The sequence below is a fragment of the Tamandua tetradactyla genome, chromosome 15, assembly GCF_023851605.1.
Source record: "Tamandua tetradactyla isolate mTamTet1 chromosome 15, mTamTet1.pri, whole genome shotgun sequence".
In the NCBI taxonomy this organism is placed as follows: Eukaryota; Metazoa; Chordata; class Mammalia; order Pilosa; family Myrmecophagidae; genus Tamandua; species Tamandua tetradactyla.
The window spans coordinates 77,223,917-77,250,606 of NC_135341.1; the positions used below are offsets into that span (position 1 = coordinate 77,223,917).

General features: G+C 44.2%; 1 protein-coding gene across 1 annotated transcript in view; it reads left to right on the top strand.

Moving 5' to 3' along the window:
* The window catches only part of BFSP2 (beaded filament structural protein 2), a 63,677-nt gene that overhangs the window by 29,205 nt on the left and 7,782 nt on the right, over window positions 1–26,690 (top strand). Inside the window, exons 3-5 of the mRNA XM_077130418.1 lie at window positions 5,051–5,207; window positions 6,182–6,343; window positions 25,534–25,665. Coding sequence (XP_076986533.1) covers window positions 5,051–5,207; window positions 6,182–6,343; window positions 25,534–25,665 — 451 coding nt within the window. The remainder of the gene's footprint in view (window positions 1–5,050; window positions 5,208–6,181; window positions 6,344–25,533; window positions 25,666–26,690) is intronic.

Here is a 26,690-nt window from a genome sequence, read left to right on the forward strand (position 1 = left end):
GAGACCATGTCCCACCTAAGGGAGCCCATTCATAGTGACAGTGCAAAGTTTTCTTAGTATGAAGAACTTTTAACTTGTATTTACTTACAGCTTCATTTTGTAATTGAAGGAAAAAATATTAAGTAAATAGTGATATTGGAGATATGGATCTGGGGCAAAATCATGAAGGTGAGTGAAGCATGGGAAACTGCTCTAAATGGAGAAGCAAAATTGTCCATGAACACTAATTCTGAAAATATTCTCTGGAAAAAGGTGTCTTGGAAGTTGGGCAAATGGATAGGAGATAGGATTGTTATTCAAGGGAACATTTCCCTGAGTTGATAAGGGAAAAACAGGAAAGGCGTATGTACACGTTGGAGGTCTTTGCGAAAAAAACATGCCCCATAACCTTCTAAGATAAAAAGGGTGTCATGGTGAGAAGACGCTCCACCATCCTCTCAGACCCTGAGTCATTTCCATTCTCTAACGCGAAGTTTCTCCACCTGCTAAATGGATCCCAGTTTGTGGCCACTCCCGGGTTGAGGTGACTCAACCAGCCAGGGTTTCTGCGTTCCCCAGCGCTGTGCTAGCTGACGTCTCAGGGGCATAAAGAACTGCGGACGAACTCCTGGTCACTGACTTACTAAAATTAAAGATAGAAGACAACAGACTCGACACCATGCTCACTACATTTAAGGTGGGATTTGATTAAGTGTGACATTAAGGTAGGACCTGAACTGAAATGTCTTTCATGCATTCATTCCTTTATGCATTTATTTATTCATTCATACGTTCTTCCAGTCATTCAACAGAGTAGAACGCAAAGCTCACCCAAAGCAGGGCCTTTTTCGCTCCCCTGTTGTATCACCAGCACCTGTAATAGTGCCAGGCCCAGCACAGATGTTCAACAAACATGTGTTGTAAGAATGAATTCAGCCGATGTTTGAATATCTGATTTACGCTGGGCCCCTCGCTAGGTGCTGGGGACAGAGTGAGTAGGACATTTGTCCTGACCTCAAGCAGCTCACAGTCGAGTGGCCTAGAAAGAGGAATACATGGGCAATGGCTTTGCCAAGGGGAGCCATCTTCACAAGATGAGCACAGGGGAGACGGGGACACGTGGCCTGGCTAGGGGGTGTCCACAGGTGAGGCATGACCAATCTGGGTCCTAAAGCACAAGTAGGAGTTGACAGGGCAAATAAAGGAGGGATCACTTTTCCAGATAGAGGGGCGGTGTATGCAAAGGCAGGAAGACGTGAGGGAGCGTGGTGGGTTAGTGGAATTTCAGTAGCTTGTTATGAATTGTGCCTTCAGAGTAAATGAAGGAGAAGTGACTGATGAGGCTTGGAAATCCTGGAAGACCTCGTCAGCCATATTAAAGAGCTTGGAAATTATCCTAAGAGCAGGGGAGACCCATACGAGGCATTTGAGCAGTGGGACGGACATCCTGAGCAGATTTTCTCTTTAAAGGAAGTCTTATGTTGATGGAGAGGAGAGGTGAGGCAGGTGAGCAAGGAATGAGGGGAGGGAAGGAGCTGGAGTGATACAAAGCCTAAGGCCTGTGCTGGGGAGCAGGAAAGGGAAGGAAAGGAAAGGGGAAACTGGAATACTTAATCGAAAGGCTAGAGGATGGCTCTCTATGTGGTTGTGGATGGTCAGTCTGAGGTCTTATAGATTATAGATTATAATTACAGATGTGGGAGACAGCAGGGAGGCTGTTCTAGCTCGGGCTTGGTGCTAGACCAGGAGCTTCTGGGGGTGTTAGCAATGAGCAGACTCGGGGGACAGGCTAAAGAAGTGACCAGCAGGATTCGACCAGAGAAGACAGAGGTGAGTTCCAGGTTTGAACCTGGGATATTTGGAATGCTTACGGTTCTTTTTATTGAACTAGAAAACTGGGGAGAGAGCGCTCATCTAAATGGAGGAGGGTAAAGAACGACTTCTGCTCTGAGCAAGCCGAGATGAGCTGATGGTGGAGCAACCAAGTAGGAACTGTGGGTGCCATGCAAGATGTTGGGCTGGAGTGGCCTGCAGGTCCAGATGAGACCTGGCAGATGTCACAAGCCCAGAGGTGCAGACTTCATGATGGAGGGGAAGGATAAAAGGGATTGCAAGAGAAAGCTCAAAGTCAAATAGCAGCCTTGGGAGCTATCACAGAGATATTTCAAATCCTTAGAGGACTCCTCATAAAAAAAAAAAAAGTCTGTAGGGGATAAGACCTCCTGCAATGTTGAAGGGAGCATATCCTCAAAAGGACCAGATTCCCAGGAGAGATGAGCAAGGCAGGGCTCCGGAGGTACTTGGGGGACTTTTCCAGCTCAGGTTAGAGAAGCCAATCCCAGGTGATATGGATAGATTTTCATTTCAGCAGGAAGGACTGGAATTATTTCCAAAAGCACCAAATGTTAATAAGAATATACCCTTCCATAAAAAAAACACACTTGGATATAAAATCTAATCCTATATATGGGGTACTAAGAAATGCTTCAGAAACCATCCCCAGAGTTCTTATTCAAAGGCACAGTCCACCTCCGAGGGAAGTCTCTGGTGGTGTGCCACAGGACTCTGTCTTTGGTCTTTTCTTTTGACTATTTTTAAAAACATTTTTGCCTACAAAAAAAGGACAAAGGCACAGAGGTGGCAAAATGGCAGAAGATACAAAGAAGGGGATTGACAAGGAGAATGACAAAATTAGGATTCAAAGTGACCCAACACATTGGAATGCTGGGCTGGTGAAACTGAAAAGGGATAAATATGAACTTCGACTTTGAGGTTCAAATACCCAGGTGCCCCCAGAGAGTGCAGGGGAATGGAGCACAAAGCAGCTCTTGTGAAAATCACCTAGCAGTTCTAGTCAACAGAAGGCTCAGTATTAGTCAGTAGTGGATACAGCTGGTAAAAGAAACCAAAGGAACAAACAAACAAATGAAAACCCTCAAAGCGGATCATAAGTGCATGACAAATACACCTATGTTAGAGGGTCAAACAAAGCAGCAGATGGTCCCACGGGACTGATCTGATTGGCCACACCTGGAGTTTTGCATTCAGTTCTCTGTATCCCATTTTCTAATCATCTGAAGCATTTCTAATCATTCCAAAAATATATCTTCAACCTGGAGCTGGGTGCTGGGAATACAGAGATGGAAGGTCATGTTCCTGCCCTCAAAGATAAGTGATATGCAAACCAAGTCATCTGAAGAATGAAGGAAGGAGCTGGGAATGTTTTACCTGAAAAAGAAAACACTTGGTTGGGGGGGTGGGGTGGGGGAGGAGAGCTACAGAAATAAATGTAGGACTACCAGAAGGAAGGAAGCATTAGACTGACTTAGTGTCTCAGAAGGTAGTAATCAGACTCTTACAGGAAGGGAGACAAGCTCTTGAAGGAAGAAATGTTCAATAACCAGAGCTGTACAAAAATGGAATGGTGGCCTTAGAAGGTGATGAGTTCCCCATCACTGAAAGTATTCAAGCAGTGGCTACTCAATCTCCTTTCAGGAATGCCATCAAGGCTATGCCAACAGGTAGGAATTTGAGTAGTTGAACTCTAAAGTCCCTTAAACTTCTAAGACCCTGGGATGCTTTCTGGTATGAGAGTTGCATATGTACAGTAAAGTGTGAAAATTTGCCTCTATGGATGGGTATGGTTAAGTGTGAAAATGTGGCTGATTGATATAGCTGGGTGGAAGGCTGTAGAAGCAAAGCGACTCCAGGAGAAAATAGCAAAGATGTTGGGTTAGAATTTAAAAAGAAGGTCCTGCCTGTGCAAACCAGAGATCTTTTTTTTTTTTTAACATTTTTTATTGTGAAATATGACATATTAAAAAACAAAGCAATAAATTTCAAAGTGCATTGTAACAAGTAGTTATAGAACAGATTTCAGATTTGGTATGGGTTACGGTTCTATAATTTCAGGTTTTTCCTTCTAGCTGCTCCAAGACACTGGAGACAGAAAGAAATATCAATATAATGACTCAGCAGTCATACTCATTTGTTAAATCCTATCTTCTCTGTTATAATTGCCCCTTCTCCCTTGATTCTTCTCCCAATCTTTAAGGGTATGTGGGCTATGCCCATTCTAACTTCTTCACGTTGGAAAAAGGTGTCGACAATATGGGATAAGGGGATGTAACTAGTAGATGTTCCTGGAGAGGCTGGCCGAGATTTTGTGACGTAGGATTGAAACAATTCAGAGTGGGCAATTTCAGGTTTGTGTGTGTGTGTTACTGCATCAGTTGTAAATTTTAAAAATTCTTGATATCTCACGTATGAATCCGGCTTTCCCATTTCTCTTAAAAAGACCTGAATCCCATCCCCAGCCCCTTCCCACACAGCAGTCAGGAGTTGGAGCTCGGCAGCAGCGCCCCTTTAGGTGAAGGATGAGCTCTCCTGTGGTTCCAGTCCCCACCACTCCCTCTCGTTCTGCTGGTCCACATCCCTCATCCCATTCTCCATTTGGCTCCTGTTCTTTTTTTGGGGGGGCGTGGGGATGCGGGTGCAGGGTCCAGGAATCGAACCCAGGTCTCCCGCATGGAAGGCGAGCCTTCTACCACTGAACCACCAGTGCACCCTCCACTTCGCTCTTGAAAGCATTTGGGTTTTCAGCCACTGCACTGGCACGTCTCATGGGCTCTTTGGAGAGAGAAACAACGTTCTTCATTTTGGGGTCACCAGCATGTAGCCTGGTAGTTAGCAGGTGTCCAGTAATGTTTGTTAAGGCTCCTCAGGTAAAAAGGAGGGCAAATCAGGGGTAAAGAGTAGGACTGAAGATGCCAGAATCCCCTTGCCTGGACCTGAACTCCTGGAGAAGCCTTCCCTACAGCTCTAGGCCTCAGATGCCCCATGAGCTGACACCCCATTATAACAGGTAATCAGAAACTGGCTGCCATCATTTTCATGTGAATAACTCAACGTGTGCCAGTAGCACTAGCAGTGTCCTCAAAGCTGTTTGAATGATGATATCTTTCAACATTCAGTGTCTTTCCCATAGTTGGCCCATTGGTAACATTTGTAATCTGATTTGTTTTTCCTTTGGGGTTCCCCAGCCATGCTGACTAAGGTCCCTTATCTGCAGGTATGAAAATGAGAAGCCATTTCGAAAGGCGGTGGAAGAGGAAATCAACTCTTTGTATAAAGTCATTGATGAAGCTCATTTGACAAAAACAGATCTGGAGAGTCAAATAGAAAGCCTAAATGAAGAACTTGGCTTTCTGTCAAGGAACTATGAAGAGGTAGGAGGGCTGGGGGATGCTGGGTGGGCCCCCAAACCCAGAAGCACTCACTGTCAGGCTGTGCCTCAAATCACAGACGGCAACAGCTCAGCTCGGCCTCTCCGCAGTGCTTGTCCTGGGCTGCAGGGAAAATACCAGTAAAATCCTTTTAAATCCCTGAGGAGGGAAGGTTACTTCAGGGGTCTCAAATGACTTTGGGGACCAGGCGATACCCAAATGGGGGGAAGTAGCAGGTAAAAAAGCAATAGGGAGTGCTGGAGCCTGTGTGGGGGCTGCATTTCCCACCCAAAGGCATTCTGCTTCAGATTTCTTTTCGACATTGACAAACAGAGTAACTCAGAGAGTGGATCCAGCCTCTGGTCTACACATACCCATTAATGAGATTAAGTCAGATCAGTGAGTGACAGGACAGAAAGGTCCCGTTCCCTGAGGAACCACAAGGATTGTAAACCTCCTCACACATATGAGATCTGAGATGCTTCCAGGTAAGAGTCTCAGAGCTCCCTTCAAGTTCCATTTAGCGATACTCACCATGGGACATGCCCCCTCTCATCCAATCCTAAACCAACCAAGAATCAATAAGCCCACTCCCTCCTGTTCTCAGCTCAGTAGTTCGCCATCACTACATAACGGCAACCCTTCAAAGACTCCAAAATCATCTTTAAGTCTCTTTCAGCTTAGTCTGATTTTACACTGAACTCCACTGCACCATTGTTGTTAATAAAATAGTTTTGTTGCTGCCGCTACCGGGCCGGGGGTTTGCTCGGGCCTGGGTTTGAGAGGCCAGCATAAGAAATGCACCCCTGGGAAAGGAGAGCGTGGCTCCCACACCAGGGACGGGTCAGGCCCCGTGAAGCCCCACGCGTGCAGGTGACAGCCTGAGACATGGAAATATTGCCCCAGCGCTGCTGGGTAGAATGCCACTTCCCTTCTTCCCCCTGGAACTCACGTGAAGGGTATATTGCTGTTTTCAGGATGTGAAACTGCTGTACAAACAGCTGGCAGGGTCTGAGCTGGAACCAGCGGATGCTCCCATCGGCGCCGGTCTGGATGACATCCTGGAGACAATCAGAATTCACTGGGAGAGAGATGTCGAGAAGAACTGGGCGGAGGCAGGAGCCTTGCTCCAAGCCAAGGTGAGAGGCAGGACCTGCATGCTTCACTCTGCCCTGTGCAGAAGGGTGCCGGGCAAGGACGGCGTGCCAAGGGGGAAACGAAACTGATTACTGCAAGTTCCATCTCATTAGAGGTAGAGGAAATGCAAATTAAAATAATAGCTTTTTTGTTGACCTATCTGAAAGCACAGAGTGTTTGAAATGGTAATACTCAATGCTGGCAAGTGTGTGGAGAAGCAGGCTTAATAGTATTAATAGCAGTTAATACTATTGGGGAGCACAAACGGGCACACCATCTTTGAGGAACGGGCTTTGGGGATAAGGAGCAAGAGTCCCATAAATATCCAGATGTACTGGTTGAATAATTTAGGTGCCATCTTAAAAAAATAATAATTGAAAATACAGATAAAGTTGAAGTCCAGACATACTCATTGAAGCATTGTTAGAGTGAAGAAGTTGGGGGAGGACACATACAATTTTAATGATAGGAAAATGATTTACTCAACCATTACCTAACCGTGGAATGAAATATCAGGGACCAATGAGAAATGATGTTTATGAAGCATTCATAACGCCCATGCTATAAGGTAAAATGAGGGTGGGCTGGGGGTGGGGGTGGGAAAAGAGTACAGAGTGGTATGCACCAAAGGCTAACAAACTTTTTCTGTAAAGGGCGAAGTAGCAAAAAAGTAGGTCTTTGTCGCAGCTACTCAACTCTGCCACAGTAGAATAAAAGCAGCCATAGAGAATACATAGCAAACAAGCAAGGCTGTGTGCCAATAAAACTTTATTTACACAAATAAGCTTAGATTTCACCTACAAGCTGTTGCATGCCAACCACTGGTATATACAGTGGGGTAGAGGATGCAAGCGAGGAAAGTAGGCATCAAAAGAAGATTGGAAAGAAAGGACTAAAATACTAATAGTATCACAGTGGTTGTCTTTGAGTGATAATTGAGATGTTTGGAATTTTATTTTCTTGTTTTGAGTAGTTCTCACTTTTTTCTATATTAGCATGTGTTACATTCAGGGAGTGGAAATCATTTTTTATTAAGCTTCATAAATAATTAAGAAATTAACCAGTAAATGGAATGCATGGGGCTTAGTCTTCCCTTCTCCATCTCGCATCGAATCATGGCTTTGGAGTTTTGAGGCAGAGGCACCAAAGAATAGAAAAGGAAGGAAAATGCGAAGGAAGTGGGGAAAATAAGGTTAGTGTTTGAGAGAAGGCGCAGGGTCCGCTCCAGGCTTTTGGTCATCCCCTGACAGCTTCTCAACCCGGCCTGCACAGAGAGTAACATACTTCAGAGCTGTTTCTCAAAATGCCTGTGCCCAGGCCCCAGCCCAGCCCTGTTAACTCAGAAGGAGGGGAGGGGCTTTGTGGGTTTTTAAAACTCTGCAGGTTATTTTAAGATGCAGCCAGGGTTGAAAAGCACAAAAATTATAAAAGCTACTAAAATAAAAATGGGAGGCCCTTCCTGCCTTCCCTTTCCCTCGGCGCTCTCAGCACCTCTCCCTCCCACGTGGCAGCAGGCGCCCTCCCAGTGGGGTGTTCACCAATTCCAGATCCCCCAAATCTTCTCCAGCCCAGGAAACATCTCTCACTCCCCCATTTCTCCACCCTGTACCATCTCCCTTCAATACTTCTTTTCTTTTTCATTTTTTAAGCTCGGTCACTACAGACATTTTTAATGACAAATAGGTGCCCAGAAATTCAACAGAGGGCAGCCCACCCAACCTCAGGAGAATTGGGACAACCAAGGCCTTTTTTTTAAGAGACTCATAAATGTTTCTGATTAAAGACCCTAGAGACCATCCAGTCCCCTTTCCTCAATGTAGAGGTGAGAAAACAGACCAGAGAAGGTAATTGACTTCCCGAGGTCACAGAGCTGGATGGGACAATAGTTCAGCACTTCTGGCTGACTCCACATTGGAATGTTTCTACCCTGGCTTTATTTCCCTGAATAAATCTTGGGGGCCCGCTGGTTTGCAACCTTGCTTCTGTGTTGTACCAGCATTCTAGTGATTATTTTCTGAGGAAAGGGTGGGGCCGTTATAATTAATGGAAATAAATCCTGCATTGTGTGAAAAAGAAAAAACAATCTGGTGATTAATATTCACCCTTCACCCCCTTGATAATTATCACCAGCCCAATAGTAGCTTGCACATTAATTCTGAACAGATTCATTAGCTTGTTTTTTTAATAGAGTAATCTGAAAGTTACATCTCAGAGAAAATAGACAGAACTTGTTTTAGTTTCGCCAATGCTGCCTGGGCCCCTTGCAGAGAGGCAGAGCTCAGAAAATATTTGCAGAATGGGTGAATTCCTATGATTATCAACTGAAATCAGAACTGACAGCCAGAATTCCTGCAATAAAATGTTTTGTCAGTTGCAGCCGTGCCCTCAGGGGCTGACATTTGCCCATCCTGAACATCTCTCATCGGTTTCTTGGCGTCAAAGCATAAATGTGAAATGGCTCAGCACACACTGTTTCCAATAGTCTTTGCAAAGAGAATGCAAACATGCATTTAATTACCTTACAGCCCAGGGAGGCTGGAAATTAATTGGCGTGATTAATTTCTGACTCAGTTTGGGCTTCTGCAGAAACAGATCCTGGGACAAATATTGGACGAATAGTTTCTTTGGAAGTTGGGGGGCTGGGGGGTGGGAGGACATTAGTAAAGCAGAAAAGTGAGATGGAGAGGGGAACTGATGAAAAGTGCGTTATCAAACCAGCTGCCACTGTGGGAGACCTGAGCATAATCCACCCACCCCACCCTGGGGATTCTAGGAAATGGCATAGAACAGGAGGGGAAAGGTGAGGGAGCTGGTGAGACCACTGCTTCTCATCAGTTGTCTGCGCTGTGGTGCAGAGTGGCCCTTCTTAGGCTTCCCGTCAAAGCTGTCAGGCAAAGAGATGCAGACCCTGGCAGTGGGAAGCTGGCGGGGAGCTAAGTATTAAGGCTCGAGGGATCCATTTGGTGTCATCAGCATCGGCTGCAATTTATCCACCAACTCTTTATTTTTTTTTAATCATTAACCGCTTATAACAAGGTTCTAGCTCAGGTTCAGAGTGGACCACGTTCTCTCCAGCCCTGCTCTGATGATGTCAGGAGCCTCGGGGGTCCAGCCCTTGGAGCTTCTGAGGTTGCATGAGCCAGTGACTGGGGATCAGGCTGGTCCTGAGAATTTCTGGAGGGTCTTGAAAGTCTGGCCCCTCCTTGCCTGGTGGTGGTGGCTGCCCCACTGGGGGTATCTGGAGATGTTCAGGAACCCCAGACAATATCCTCTAGACCTCCTGGCTCAGCATGGAATGCATTCCCCCAATCTGCAACCAAAGATCTAAAAAAGACCATCTTGGGGACACTGAGGTGCCCGCTGTGATGGCCCTGCTCCCCGGGATTCACATGCTGGGAAGTTTCCACTCTGTCGAGTTACAGACAGAAAAAGGGAGTCCTGATCACAGATATGTGCTTGAGTCCTGAGCTTGGCCATGTGATTTCTCAATGTCCCTCTTCCTTAAAATATTTGTAGAATGTGGGGGCACACTGAAGTCGGCCCATCAGTCATGCAAAAGGACCTAACATTCAGAAGTGAAGTCAGTAGCCTGGTGAGAGCACTTGTGCTGGCTGGATCTCTTGGCAGGTTTTCTGGTTGCTCAAGTCTCACATCCACCTCGGAAGTGGGAACTGTGGTGATTCCTGTTAGACCAAAAAGGAAGGAAGGGAGAGAGGGAGGAAATGAAAAAGAGAGACAGAGGCAGAGAGAGAGAGAGAGGAAGAAAGGAAGGAAGGGAGGGAGGGAGGGAGGGAGGGAGGAAGGAAGGAAGGAAGGAAAGAAGGAAACCATGCTCTGTTTGGCTTCACCCTCCCTCTGTGTGGTTCCCCCTCTCCTGAGGCTGGGTGGGCTGTACTCTGTAGTGACCTAGGGCAAAGAATTGAAAGTTTGAAAGAACTGTACTGGGGTAGGTGGAGAAATGGGGAGTGGGAGATGTTCTTGGGCTGCAGGAGATTTGGGGGATCTGGAACTGGTGAACATCCGCTGGGAGGGTGCCTGCTGCCACGTGGGAGCAAGGGGGACTGAGAGCGCGGAGTGGAAGGGAAGGCAGGAAGGGTCTCCCACTTGTCTTTTGGAAGCTTTTATAACTCTCAGCCTGGCTGCATCTTAGAAGAACCTGCAGAGCTTTAAAAACCACAAAGCCCCTCCCCTCCGTCTGAGTTAATTGGTCTGAGCCGGGGCCTGGGCACAGGTGTTTTTCTGTTTTTTTTTGTTTTGTTTTGTTTTTTAATTCAGGTAATTTTGTTGCAAGCCAGGCTTGAGAAACACTGAATTTACTCACCAGGAGCTCGGGAGCAGAATTCAGTGCAGCTGCAGGTAGGACGGAGGCCCTCCCCTGGAGCTGCCTCTCTGCAGACTGCTCTCGCCTGTTTGCATCTTCAAGTGTCGCCCTTTAAGGTTCCAAACGAACCAGCCAGGACCACCCAGGATAATCCTCCTTCTGCTCAAGATGCCCCTCGTAAGGGCTGCAAGGGTAGCCCAGCGGTAGAATTCCCAGCTGCCATGAGGGAGACCCGGGTTCGATTCCTGGCCCCTACCCCATCTCCCTGCCAAAATTCATGGTGCTGCAACAGCAGGATATTCACACAGAAAAAGAATGAAATGTGATCCCCATCATACAGCATACAAAACTGAAAATTAAAAAATTCCCCTCGTTCACATCTGCAAAATCCCTTTTCTCTTGTGTAACAACTTAATCACAGGTGCGGCACGAGGGGGCGGCGATCATGCAGACAAGCGCAGGGGTCCGCCTTCCCCACCACGCCCCCAGGGCTGCGGCAGGGACCTCAACCGCCCCTGCCCGCCCCCTCGCCTCCTCTGCCCGGCCGGCGGCCCTGTCCTCATCCTCCCGCCTCCCGGGCAGGCGAGGTCCTGAGAGGTCTTTGCGTCCCCCTCAGCCTGCTCTTTAGTCTCCTCCCGACCAGGAAGGGCCCGGCTTGCCTCCTTTCCAAAAGCCTATCTCTGTCCTTCGTTCACGGAAGTTGGATGATGTGTACAGGAGCCAAAAGTTTATTTATGAGCAAAGCTGGCAGGGGTGGGGGACAGAGGAGAGAGGATCCAGCCTCCTTTTAGTAGAGGGGTGTGCCTCGGGGCCAGCACCCCACGGACAGCAGGTTCCTCCCACGCTTCCCTCTTCTGACCTTACATCCACGTTTGCCCCGGGTCAGTTTAAGGTGTTTGTAGCCAGGAAGTTTACTGAGCTGTCACCGTCGTGCCTTAAACAGGCAGGCTGACGGACTGTGGATGCTATTAAGAACGAAGAGGGGTGAACTGACAAATGAATTGTGAGGTTTCCGGTTATTGGTCGTTTAAGAGCAGGAAGAGACATTAAAGATTATTAAAGATTGTCTAGAGCACACCGTCCAATAGAACATTCCGAGACGACGGAAATGTTCCATAACTGCAGCCTCTGGCCCCACGTGCTGACCTAGCACTTAAAATGTGAGCCATAAAACTGAGGAACTGTGTTTTTCATTTTAATTATTTTTAATTTTGTCTTATTTAAATTGCTACGTGTGGCCAGTTGGCTACCATACTGGCCAGTGTAGGTCTAGCTTGTCCCAGCAGGAGATGAGGGAGCTTGGACAGGGTATCTCTCCATCCTTATTCACAAATAATAATTTGACCTGTGAAGACACATATTTTACAGAGGCTGTTCTGTCCATGCCTTTTCTTTGCTGGTTTTTAACCAAAAAGAGGCAATATTTTCTGGGGAATGGGAAAGTACATTAAAATGGGTTTCTAAGATGACTGGGACTAGCCAACTGGGAAAGTTCTTTTCAAGGAGAATCGCACAAGCAGAACCCCTGACAGCGCCTTGTGACCTGGGGGCTAGAGTCCCTGGTGACCCTCCAGTAAAATAAACTGTGATTTGATTCTGGGTTGCTCACAGCAGCCACTGAACAGGGTCACCTGGCAATTCTCCACCTCGTAAGAGGTAACAGAGGGAGCTTCACGAGAGTCCCAGCTTACTTTTGTTTCTTGGTTTTAATCTACTTTTATCTTATTGAAGCATTTTACTAGACAAGTATATGTAATTCATTCATTTGGTTCAAAATTGAAATCCAACTCTGGTCGCAGCCACCAGTTCCTTTCCATGGGGTCAATCAATGGTATCTTTTTCTTTAATACCCTTTCAGAGATCTTTAACACCTATATAATGCAACATGTATGTGTTTTCTTTCTTTTCACAAATGGTACTGCTTAATAGGTGCATGTATTATATCACAGGAGTAACAAATGCATCCCACTGCCTGCTTTTGGCAAATAAAGTTTTATTCAAACACAGCTGTACTCATTCATTTACACACATGGTGTCAGTGGCTGCATTTGCACTACACAGGCAGGGTGGAGTTGTGACAAAGACTATCGGGTGGCAATGCTTGAAATATTTACCATCTTCCCTTTACAGAAAAAGTTGCCAAGCCCTGTTCTACAGAATGAATATTCCACGATTTATTTAACCAGTGCCCTGCTGGTAAACATTTAAGTGGCTTCCTGTCTTTTGCTATTACAAATAAGATTATAGTTTCTAATCTGGATATCCTTCATTTCCAAACACAGAAATGTATCTGGAGGATACATTCCTGTGCATGGAATTGCTGGGTCAAAAAGTATGTGCCCTGGTGATTTTGATTAATATCGCCAAATCCCCTAAAGGGTTGTAACAATTTGTATTCCCACCAGAAGTATTGGCGAGTGCTCACCAATACTGTGTATTCAAATACTTTGTGATCTTTGTTGATATTATAGATTACAGAATGGGTTTTCAGTGTAGTTTTATTTGTATTTCACATATTATGAAAGAGGTAGAACATGTTTTACGTGTGGGTTTCATACATATTTCCTTTTTTGTGTATTATTAGATCATCTCTTTTGCCCATTTTATTGAGTTTTGAATGTTTGTTATTGATTTGAAGTGGTTCTTTGTATATTAGGGAAATTAGTATTCTCTCTGTGAAATGAGTTGCAAATATTTTTTTCCAATTTTTTACTTAATTTGTGGTGGTTCCAGCTAACTTGCCATTAAAAATATTATTAGTCAAGAGGAAGGGGTATTATAGGAGTCAGATAGGCCAGTATTTGGTTCCTATAGTTGCATGCTACGGTAATGTATCCCAGTTGGTGAGCTGGAGGGAAGCACGGGGAAAATCAGAGCAGTTTTTAAAAGGGAAAATAAAAATACTGTCTCCTCAAGGTAGGTCCTGCCTATACTTTTCCCGTTCTGCACCTTACTTAAGAAAACATATATACATTCTCGAAGGCATTCTTGGTCCCTTGTCTTCTATACTGTGATTTCAAACCTACAACTTGGTGAGCACAAATGTCTAAGTGTCTATTATATAGGGAATCGCCCAACGCTGCACCCCCTCCAGACCCCCTCCTCCAAGGAGTCTCCACTCACCCATTACCCAAAAACCACTTATCGACCACAAACCGGGGGGAGGCACTGCGCTCTGACCGGCAGAACAAAATCCCTGCCTTCAAAGAATACTTGTCCCTGGCCCAGCTGCCTTTATTGATCTCAAAGTTTATCTCAGATCATTTTTTAATAATAGCTCTCTCCCATTAAGAAGTGTGGATACCCTATTTCTAAAATAGATTTGCAGGGTGGTGCAGCGGCGGCTCAGTGGCAGAATTTTCGCCTGCCATGCTGGAGACCCGGAGGCTGCTCACGCCGAAAAAAAAAATAATAGATTTGCAAAGATAAAACCACCAAATACCTGGGAAATGAAGGCATTGGGGCTCATCGTCAACATTTAGTGGTCTTCCGGAATAAGAGAAAGCAGTGCGGTCCCTTCTTCTTAAGAAGGAACAATCTCAATAAACCAAAGCAAAAATGTTATAATTGAGACCTCTCGAATAATGAATTTAAGAAGAAAAATATTGAACTCATTGCTGAGCCTCTTTTGCTTTCATCAACAGAGGGACCAAAAGGGTCAGCAAGTCCACAAAGCTGTTTGCTTCTCTGTGTTTCCTTTGGCAGCTTCAGCAGAGGCTGGGAATTGGTTCTCCAGCCATCAGAGAGCAGTTTCAGCAGCCGGACAATCCTTGTGTAATTAAGGGAGAAACGTGGCTTAGCCCAGCCCAGCCAGTGATTCTGCCAACGCTGAAAGTTTAACTGAGACATGCCCTTCTTTTTAATTCCTGCTAAGGAGAATCCATGCCAAACTGTGAAGACTCATGGCTTCCAGTCTTCTCTGAATTAAACCCTACATCTGGCTGGCATAGCTCAGGGGTGTGTGTGCTGCCCATTAAAACCTATCCTTAACTAAATAACATTTACGTGAGGCTCTGCAACTGCGAGGTGACTTACAATTGTTAGAATAGTCATAACGAAGCCTCCTGATGAAAAGGAGATTTGATTTAATCCAATTCCTGGTAGATGCAGCTCTACTTTCCCCGCCCAGCACACTTAATAGACTCTTAAAAAATGTTTGTTGAATATATGCGAGGTGTAAAAAGCCACGTTAGGCCCTCCAGGGGAGCAGAGAGGCAAATAAAAAATTGTTCCTGTGCACAAGGTACCTACAGTCCAGGGCAGAGGTTGGCGGGGGTAGGGATGGGGGAGCAAAACCGGAGAGAAAGTCCCAAACAACGCTTCTGCCCGTCCGACTGAGGTGACCCAGGAAAGCAGTAACAGCAAAGCGTCTTAGAGCTTTTTCCAAGCACCGGACACTGTTCTAAGCAGGTGAAATCTATGTTCTCATTTAATCCCCCAGCATGAGATAATGTGATTTTGTCCATTTCCCAGAGGAGGAAACTGAGGCACAGAGAGGTGAGGTAACCTGCCCAGCATCGCACAGTTAGAAAGTGGTCGATGCTGTTGGGAATGTTTGTGGTTCTTTCTTGTAATTTTTTTTTTAATTAATAAAAAATTAAAAAAAAAAAAAAAGAAAGAAAGTGACCGAGCTGGGACCTGAACTCCACATTCTGACTCCCGAGTCGACACTCTTCTAGTTTTGTCTTTTTTTCCTCCTTTTGTTTGAAGAGAGAGTTAGTTGATGACACTAAGTGCTCAGATGAACCAGGCCAATCCCATGAGCGGAGGACCCTTGACTGAATTTCTGTTCCGTTTTAAGGACGAGGAAGTGACTTTTGGGGGATATGCGTGTGGGGAGGCCTTTGGGGAGGGGAGGAGCTGAAGGCGGCTTCCGGCCAGTTTCCCGGCTGGGATCCTGTGCCCTCCCTGTGGGATCAAAGGGAAGATCCCTCTACGGAATGAGTCCTGGAACCCAAGTTTTCCTTTCTTCCATGACATAACCATAATCAGGCTAGTATGATCTTGAGAACTGAGGGGTGCCAGTGCAAAGGCGGTTCTCTGCACTGGGACAGAACAGGGCTCTTTTAAACCTGTTGTCCGCCAGTTGCAAAACACAGAAAGCTTGAGTGACTTGCTCAAACCCACACAGCACTGCTCAGCGAGAGGCTGAATACACGCTGCAACCCCCGAGCGCTCATCCTGTTGTAAGAAGGCGGCTCAGCTTCTCGGCTCCTGGGAATTTCCATGCTCTCCCCACCCCACCTCCTCCTGAACTCTCCCCCCACGCCCCCACTAGGAAGTGACATTTCTTCCTGTCCAGGTCATCTCCCAAGGGTGTTTTTAGGAATGGCAGTGCTAATCGCAAAGCAGGTCGGGTTTGGAGATGGCTCTTTTCCCCCTGCCCAAACCCCCATTTGTATCTCCAGTAGTCAGACTCTCAAATACTTAATTCTGACTTACTTAAAATCGTGCTGCTTAACTCATAGTCATTGCTAGGCGATGGGATGAGGGCAAGGAATAGGGAGCTGAGGCTTCAAATGCACAGAATTCCTATTTGGGGACAATGGAAAAGTTTGGTTTGGTTGATGGTGATGGTGGTACAATATTATGACGGTAATAAACAGCACAGAATTATATATTTGAATGTGGTTGAAAAGGGAAATGTTCGGCTGCATGTACGGTACTAGAAAAAAATTTTTTAATTCCGTGGAATTGCACAATGCAAACAGAGAAGCCTAAGTTAAACCAGGACTATAGTTGATAGTGAAGTTAGAAAAATGGGCTTTCATCATTTGTAACAAATGTGCCACACCAATGCAAGGTATTAATAATAGGGTGGGATATGGGGCTTCTGTATTTTATGCATGATGGTTCTACAAACCCACAACTTCGCTAAAACATTTTTTTTGAAAAGGAAAAAAATCAGACCATTTTCTCATCTCCCATCCATTCTTCGCATGCAATATCATGCGAATTTAATTTAAATTTTTTTTAATTTGAAAATCTTCACCAAATTTCAAAATGTCAACATGCTCTTCTGCCCCAGAAGTACAGATGGAGTGCAAACATAGACAGCTCAGCTCCTGCACGGTGGAGCCAAGATCTCAAGCTGCTTTGAAAGCCTGGGGACCAACATTTTGGAACCTCATTTCATATCCTGGCAGCAGCACTGAATGGGAAAACACAGCCCTACCTTCCTATCCTCAGGGCTTATATCACAGCCCTACTATTTGTTCTGCAAGGAGAGATCTAGAGCTGTCAAGTTGAGATGGGAATAGAAGCAGACTCATTAAAATAATCAGAAAGCATAAATCTAAAAATAACATGTACAGGCAGAGCTAGTTTTATTGCGCTTTAATTTATTGCACGTCACAGATACCGAGCTTCGTACTAATTGAAGGTTTGTGGCAACCGTGTTGAACAAGCCTAGCGGCACCATTTTCCTAACAACATGTGCTCACTTTGTGTCTCTGGCACGTTTCGGTAATTCTCACAATATTTCAAACTCTTTCGTTATTATTATATCTGTTATGCTGAACTGTGGTCAGTGATCTTTGATGTCACTATTGCAATGGTTTGGGGACACCACAACTGCCCTCATATAAAACGGCGAACTTAGTAGACAAATGTTGTATGTTTTGACTGCTCCACCAACTGGCCGTTCCCAGGTCTCTCGTCCCTTCCTCAGGCCTCCCTCTTCCCTGAGACACAACAGTATTGAAATTAGGCCAATTCATAACCCTAAAGTGGCCTCTAAGTATTCAAAGGGAAAGGAAGAATAACACCTCTTTCACTTTAAATTAAAAACGAAAAATGATTAAGCTTAGTGAAGAAGGTAGGTTGAGAGCCAGGAGAGGCTGAAAACTAGGACTCTTGTGCCAAACAAAAACTAGGACTCTTTAGCCAAGTTGTGAATGCAAAGGAAAAGTTCTTGAAGGAAATTAAAAATGCTACTCCAGTGAGCACAGAAATGAAAAGAAAGAGAAACAGCCTTACCGCTGATATGGAGAACGTCGTTGTGGTCTGGCTAGAAGATCAAACCAGCCACAGCATTCCCTTAAATTAAAGCCTAATCCAGGGCAAGGCCCTCACTCTTTTCAATCCTGTGAAGGCTGAGAGAGGTGAGGAGGCTTCAGAAGGAAAGTTTGAAGTTAGCAGAGGTTGGCTTATGAAGTTTAAGGAAAGAGCCCATCTGCATAACATAAAAGTGCAGGGTAAGGCAACAAGTGCTGATGGAGATGCTGCAGCAAGTTATTCCAGAAGATCTACCTTATATAACTGATGAAGGCAGCTACACTAAACAGATTTTCAATGGAGATGAAACAGCCTTCTATTGGAAGAATATGCCATCTAGGATTTTCATAGCTAGAGAGGAGAATTCAATGAGAATTCACTTTCACCATCAAAGCTTCAAAGGATAGGCAAACTCTCTTGTTAGGGACTAAAGCAGCTGGTGACTTTAAATTGAAGCGAATGCTCATTTACCATTCTGAAAATCTTAGAGCCCTAAATAATTATGCTAAATCCACTCTGCCTGTGCTCTCTAAGTGGAAAAACAAAGTCTGGATGACAGCACATATGTTTACAACATGGTTTGCTGAATGTTTTAAGTCCACTGTTGAGACCCCCTGCTCAGAATAAAAGATTTTTTTCAAAATATTACTGTTCCTTCACAAGGCACTAGGTCACTTAAGAGCTCTGATGGAGATGTACAATAGGATGAATGTTGTTTTCATGCCTGCTAACACAACATCCCTTCTGTAGCCCATAGATCAATGAGTCGTTTTAACTTTCAAATCTTACTGTTTAGGAAATATATTTCATAAGGCCTTATTGCCATAGATAGCAATTCCTCTGATGGATCTGGGCAAAGCAAATTGAAACCTTCTGGAAAGGATTCACCATTCTCGATGCCATTAAGAATATTCATGATTCAATGGGAGGTCAATCTATCGAACATCAACAGGAGTTTGGAAGAAGTTGATTCCAACTCTCATAGATGACTTGGAAGTATTCAAGACTTCAGGGGAGGAAGTAATTATAGATGGTGGAAATAGCAAGAGAACTAGAAGTAGAAGTGGAACCTGAAGATGTGGCTGGATTGCTGCAATCTCACGGCAGAACTTTGATGGATGAGGAATTGCTTCTTATGGGTGAGCAGAGAAAACGGTTTCATGAGATGGAATCTACCCCAGTGAAGATGCTGTGAACATTGTTGAAATGACAACAAAGGACTTCAGATATTACATGAACTTAGTTGATAAAGCAGTGGTAGGTTTGGAAAGGATTGACTCCAGTTTTGAAAGAACTTCTACTGTGGGAAAAGTGCTATCAAGCAGTATCACTTGCTACAGAGAAAACTTTCTTGAAAGGAAGAGAAAATTGATGCAGCCAACTTCATTATTGTCTTATTTTAAGAAATTACCACAGCCATCTGTTTTTGTTTGCTAATGCTGCCAGAATGCAATATACCAGAAATGAGTTGGCTTTTATAAAGGGGATTTATTAAGTTACAAGTGTACAATGCTAAGGCCATAAAAATGTCCAAACTAAGACATCCAGAGAAAGATACCTGACTCAAGAAAGGCTGATATCTGTCACATGAGAAGGCATGTGGCTGGTGTCTGCTGGTCCTTGTTCCCAGTTCCATTGTGTCCAGCTTCTGATTCCAATGCCTTCCTCTTTAAGCATCTGTGGGCCTTCACTTAGCTTCTCGGGGCAAAATTTTGGGTTCTGGATTGCCTAGCTCCCCATGGAAAAGTACATGGTGACATCTGCTGAGCTCTCCATCTCCAAACGTCTGTGTCTAGGCATCTGCTCTGTCAACACTCTAAGCATGCCCAAATGTCTGTGTCTGTGTCGGCTCTGAACTCTAACGGCTCTCCAAAATGTTTCCCCTTTTAAAGAACTCCCACTTTGAATTGGCAGAGTCACATCTCCATCTAATCAAAAGGTCATACTTACAATTGGGTATATCACATCTCCGTGGAAACAATCCAGTTAAAAGGCCATACCAACAATTGAGTGGGCCAATCTCCATGGAAACAATCTAATCAAAGTTTTCACCCTAAATAAGAGGTCTGGCCCCACAAAATTGGATCGGTATTGAAAGAAAATGGCTTTTCTGGGGTACATAACAGTCTCAAACTAGCACACACCCCAACCTTCAGTAACTACCACCCTGATCAGTCAACAGCCATCAACAGCAAGGCAAGGCACTCCAGCAAAAAGATTACAACTCACTGAAGGTTCAGATGATGGTTAGCATCTTTGAGGAATAAAGTATTTTTAAATTAAGGTTTATACATTGTTTTTAAAGACATAGTGCTATTGCACACTTAATAGACTACAGTATAGTGTAAACATAACTTTTATATGCACTGGGAAACCAAAAAATTCACGTAGCTAACCTTATTACGAGATTTGCTTTTTTGCAGTGGGCTAGAACCAAACCCACCCTCTCCCCAAGATATGCCTGTAATATTTTTAGGTGGGTTAAAGCAATTAACAGTCACAAATGAAGGACAAGTATCACTTGTGGAAAGATGATTTTAGAAGGTTTGGTACATGGTATTAATAACATTGAAACTCACAGTGATCAACTTATTTGCTTTTTTTCTCTTTCAATCTTGATGAAACTAGAAGAAAGTCTCCATTTGGTGCTGGTGGGTCCTTAACACCTCTCTTGCATTTATTAATCTCAGCTTTCAACAAAGAGAAAGCAGGCCTCAGGACCCAGCATCTTGGTAGGCAGCGGTTACTAGAATTCGGTTTGCTTTGATTTTATAAAATCTTCAGTTATCTACTCTCTGTGGTGAGTAATGCTGGTTTTTCAGTGTCTGTAGTATTCTAGAATTTTGCTTCTAAGAACTAGCAGCAAAGGCATCACCTGGGAGTCAGATATGCAGATTTTTGGGCCCCACTCGAGGTCTCCTGAATCAGAATCTGAATTTTGACAAGATCCCCAGATGCACATTAAAGTTTGAGAACTAATCTATAGTTTCCATATTAAACACATTTATTTACATAGAAAAAATGAGTTGGTTTAAACAAACATAGTATAAATTAGTACTAAGATATGTGAAAAAAAACTTCCTGGTGCTCCAGGAATATTTGGGAAACACTTGGGTACAGCACTTTGCTAATGAAGCTGAAACACAGGGGCTCATCTTTCTTGAGGTCAGTAAATAATGCTGAATACAAGTCACTCAGTGTCTGTGCTGAGAGGAGGGACAGTAGGCTTGGTGGGGGATTTAACCCAGCTCCACCTCCAACAGCTCTCCAGAGGACTTGCCATCCCTGGCTCTCACCCATGGCGTGCTGGTCAGTGTTTCACAACTGGCTCTTGGAGTGAGAATATATGCATTGTCTACATCCGCCAGTAAAATTCACAGTGCCACTTAAGAGTACCATAAAAATTTCTGTGGGTTTGTTCTTTATATAATTTTAGAAATAACATAACTTTTAAGCTAACATATTCACTTTGCTTTTCCATTTACACTTACAACTTTTGTTTCACTTGCTATTTGTCACAAAATCCACTGTCTGTTTTGCTAATTGTTTCATCAAAAATAGTGTCACAAAATCAGACCACCAAAAAACGTTTGATTATTCATATCTGATTCAGCCACGAAGTCACTGACATCAGTGGTGAATTAAAATAGTTCCAATATGAATTTTGGTTGATAGTTTTCTTCTCTATTTGAATAACTTCTCTGCTGAATCAGATAATAGTTTTCAAATACTGGGAGGCTATTCCCTCCATTTTTTATGCTATTCACAATGCAACAGCTACAGACATACACACTTTTAATGTCAACGTTTTCTCCATCCCTTTTTTAAAATGAGACAATCAACAAAACAATAATTCCATTCCTGATCGGGAGTATTTGCCAATTTCCATGGTGTAAATACTCTCAACATGGCTGGTTTCAACATAAAGTTGGGGAGAGATGCATGATAGCACACCATTACTTACTCTTTCCACCACACAGATACCAGAGATGTAGATAATTTCGATAGCATAGAAATGAGAAAATACAGTGAAATCATTAGGAAGCAAAGGGTTCGAGTATTTATTACCTTTGTTTTTAATATTATTTAATTGTAAGATAATATAGTTTCATATTTAATGATGATTGTGTCAAACAACCAGCTCACAGAATTTCTGAAAATTTAGTAATCAGCTCTCTTGAGCAGTTAGAAGCTGGCTGTAGCTCAGCACCACCCCTGGATACAAGGTGTAGCTGCCTTATCTGACTCCATTTGCAACCCAGGATGGGCTCTTTCTTTTGCCTCGCACCTACCCACACAGCTCATTTGGCCAGAGCCCCAACCTCAAAGACAGAGATAGAAAAACTGGACTACTGATTACAAGGAGGACTGGAAGATAGTGAGGATTTTTCTGAGTGCTCCACCTTAACTTTGGGGAAGACAACTCCAATTCCGAGGGTCTTAGGTTGATGAACTGGTGGAGGCAGCAGCTGTAAACACTGGTTACCACACAGCTTTGCAGTCTACTACCTGGGCTGGAATCCCAACTCTGCCCCTCATAGGCAATAAGACTTGGAGCAAATAAATCAGTCTCTCTGTGCTCAGTTTCCTCATGTACAATGGAGATAATCATGGCACTTGCCTCATAGGGCTGTGAAGATTAAGTGACATGAGCATAAAGCTGTTAGCACTGTGCTTGGCATCAAGTGTTCACTAAATTATTAACTTTTTGTAGTATTCAACTCATAATGGCTTTGACAAACTCATATGTGGGCCGTTAGTAATTATACATACAGAAGATAATGCACAGCCAATATTTGCATGCTTCTAAGATTCTAAAAGTTTCCACGTGCACAGCCCGATGAGAGCCTCATCATCCAGTTCTCATTCTCTACCCACTGCCATTGGCCTCCTGCAGGCAGGGGCTGAGACTGTGAGGTTGAATGGCTCAGCCATTGACTGATGAGTCAGCACTGGGCCCCCAGCTTCTATTCTCCTTCAGCTGCTCCCAAGCCTTTGAGGGTCATTTTGCAGGGCTCTTTACAGCCTTCAAACATCAAGAGTTGATCAGAAGCTATGGAGGCAAGATGGCAGTGGGAAGACATCGTTAAAGTGCTGAAAGCAAAAAATTGCCCCCCAAGAATTCCATGCCCAGCAAAAATAAGGGGGGTGGGGGATTAAAACATTCCCAGATAAACAAAAGCTGAAGGAAGTCATCACCGTTAGACTGGACTACAAGAAATGCTAAAGAAGTTCTGCAATTTAAAAGGAAAGGACACTAGACAATTGTCTGAAGTCATATGAAGAAATAAAGATCCCTGGTAAAGATAATGGCATGGGTTAATATAAATACCTGTACTATTGTTTTTGTTGTTGTGGTTTGTTTGTTTATTTGTTTTGGTTTATAACTCCACTTTCTACTTTTTACAGATCTAAAAGGCAAATGCATAAAGTATAATGAGAAATCAATGGCTTGGGACTCATAATGTATAAATATATGATTTGTAACAAGAACTACATAAAGGTGGGGGGACAGAGGGGTATAGGATTGTATGCTACTGAAGTTAAGCTGGTATCAAAGTGAATGTGATTGTTGCAGATTTAGGCTGTTGAATTTAAGGCCCAAAGTAGCCACAAAGGAAATATCAGAGAACATGCAAAATTATAGAGACAGGAAATAGAGTACATGTCACCAGGGTTGAGGGGCAATAAAGAATTAATGCAAAATGAGTGTAGGGTTTCTATTTGGGGTAAAGGGAAAGTTCTACTAATGGATGGTGGTGAGGACACTGCCACATTATGAATGTGATTAATCCCACCGAATGGCATGCTTGAGAGGGGTTCAGGTGGGAAGATTTATGCTACATATATGTTTCCACAATTTAAAAATAAGAAAGAGCAACTAAAGAGATAATGACAATTAAATGCAATGCATAATACTGGATGGAGGTCAAAAGGCTCAAAAGGACATTATTGGGACATAAGAAAAAAGTGGAATATATTAATGTTAAATTTCTTGAACTTGATAAGAGCTCTTAAGGTGATGACATAAGTGAATATCCTTGTTCATAAGAAATGTATATGGATGTATGTGCTCCAGGAGTATGACGTCTGCTACCTGCTCTCAAATATCCAGAAGATGAACATTTCATCATTTACCGATGATGGTGGGGATGATGAGAGAAAGAGAGAGAAATATAGAAAGATAGATAGATATAGATAGATAGATGGATGGATGGATGGATGGATGGATGGATGGATGGATGGATAGATAGATAGATAGATAGATAGATAGATAGATAGATAGATAGATAGATAGATAGATAGATAGAAAGAACGACATGGCAAGGGTAGCCTAGTGTTAAAATGCCTGGATCTGGGTGCCTGGGGTGAGAGGGCTGTGTTGGAATTCTCTGAATGGGGTTTGTACTGTTTTTGCAATTGTCCTTAGGTTTAAAATTATTTCAGAATAAACAGTCAAAAAAAAATGAAGAAAACTAACAAGGGTTGGAAAAACTACTGCTGAGATATGAGCCTCTTGACTAGGGTTTCTTAGCCAGTTGACTAGATTGGACAATATTTGGATAATTCTGTAATAAGTATTCATATGTGATAAAATGGGTTTGAGAGGAGGGACAGATCATGTGTGCGTGTGTTGGGGCAGGGGGAGGTGCCGCGGCTACCTCCCAGGCCAGCAGCTTTAAATGAGACCAGGCTGCACTGAAGAAAACGAGAGTGATCTCTCCATTTCCCCCCTTTTCCCAAACAGAGGGATTCTTGCATATATTGGGAAGGAATCAGACTTCCCATCTTGCTCTGGGAAGAAGATTCAAAACACAGACCCTCTCCTTGTATTCACAATCAGGACCAGACTGGTTTTTACAAGGAAGAGAGGGACTATCAGACTGACAATGATCAATGAGTTGGAAAACTCCAAATGTTTAGGCAAGGTTTCTGCAGTGCTGGAAGGCATCACTAGTCCTCCTGAGAGACAATTGGGCAATGTTCATCAAAACTAGATGCATCCCCTTTTGACTCAGCAGTTCTACTAGAGGAATTTACACCACAGAGACACGCCCCTGCAGGGAAGTGAGGAACGTGCAAGGTTCTTCTTTGCATTGTTTGTTGATTTTTTTTTTTTTTTGTATGCTGTATGGTAGGGTCACATTTCATTCTTTTTCCATGTGAGTATCCCATTATTGCAGCACCATTTGTTGAACTTTTTGTTTGTTTTGTTGGTTTTTGTTAGTTTCTTTGTTAGTTTCTTTGGGAAGTGCACGGGCTGGGAATCAAACCCTGGTCTCCCACATGGCAGGCGAGAATTCTACCACTGAACTAACCTCACACCCTCTGCATCGTTTTTTGTAACAGCAAAACACTAGCAACCATCTAAGAGTCCATCAGTTAGGACTTTCTAAATAAGTTACAGTCATTCCAAACAAGGCAATAATTAGACAGCTGTTAAAAAGAATGTAATCAATCTATATACACTGACACTGAATAATTTTTAAGATATATTATGTGCCAAAGCAATGGGGGATAATTCTATCTATTTATTTATAAAATGTACTAAATATTTCTGGAAGGAGACATAAGAAACTGGAAACAGGTGAACTGGGTAATTGGGATACAGTGAGGTAAGGAGACTTTCTACTGTATACCCTTTGGGAAATTTTTTGAATGCTATTCCATTTGCATGCACTAGGTGTTCAAAATAAGTATGTTTTTTTGTAGACAGTTTTGTGAGGGGCCCGATAGAAAAAGAGCACATCTTAAATCTGAGTTAGAAGCAGTGGGTGGGGTGGTTAGAAAGGGTGAAATGGAAGGAGAGGTTTATGCTCTTAGTTCCTCCCTTCTCACACTGAGACCTGACCTGGCCTGGCCCTCCATCCACAGCAACAGGCGGAGGTGGCCCGCATGACACAGACCCAGGAAGAGAAGCTGGCAGCTGCCCTCAGGGTGGAGATACACAACACTTCGTGCCAAGTGCAGAGCCTCCAGGCGGAGACAGAATCCTTCCGGGCCCTGGTGAGTGGGCCAGAAAGAGCTCTGGCATTTGGTGTGTCAATTTTAACTCTCAGCTGTTGGGTTCGAGACATAGGGGTCATGGTTCGCAAGGGATTTCCCCACAGCGGATGAGTTTTGAGGCCTGAAATGTCCCCTGCCTCCCGAGGAGCATCTGATCCTGACTCACAGCAACTGTGGGAGACACTGTACAGTGCCTTGCCGAGATGCCCGTCACCAGGCTGCTGGGAAGTGCTGGCTGCTGAGGGCCCACCACCGCCCCTTGGCCACCAGCCCGCTTCTCAAGATAATTGCGCTCAGCCAATCAGGAGCCACCTGGCCCAAAAGATTAGGCCCCCCACCCAGGCCTTAGCCAATGACTGACTGACAGGGACGTTAAAGGTCTAGCTTGCTCTGCCTCAAAGTGGGACCAACTCTACGGTATAATTCAATTCATGATTCTGAGCCGATTCGTGGAATCAAACTCACACCATATTCCACCTGAGACCACATCCATCCTTAGTGCCTCACCCTTTTCCTGAGAGCAAGCCCTTAACGGATCACATGTTCTGAGACATTGATCCCTATTTCAGGCTCTGCTTCTGGGGAACCCGACTTAAGATGCCTGGTAAGCGCCTCAGATTTACTGTGGTTTGCAGACAGGTGTCTTGCATTATTAATAATTACAATACAGCAATCAGTCCTCTGATCTCTGGGATGGACTGAAGTTCTAGTAGGGTGTCAGACCCAGCTCCTAGATGCCTCCTCCTTGGGGCCATTTGTACTGATTCTAACCACAAGCTTTGTTGATCCGTGTAGTTCTTGTGTAGCTGAGGTGGTCTGGAGTCCAGTGAGGCCCAAGGAGCCCCTCTCTTGGGACCATGCCAGCCTCTTCCATCAGCTGTAAATCTTGGGGCTGTTCAGATACCACTGCTGGCACCCCTTCTACCACCACTCCATGCACACCCTCACCTCAATTCTGCCGCCCATATGGGCTTCGTCACCGAAATGCCACAGCCTCAGTGGTGTGTGGCCGTTCCTCAGCACAT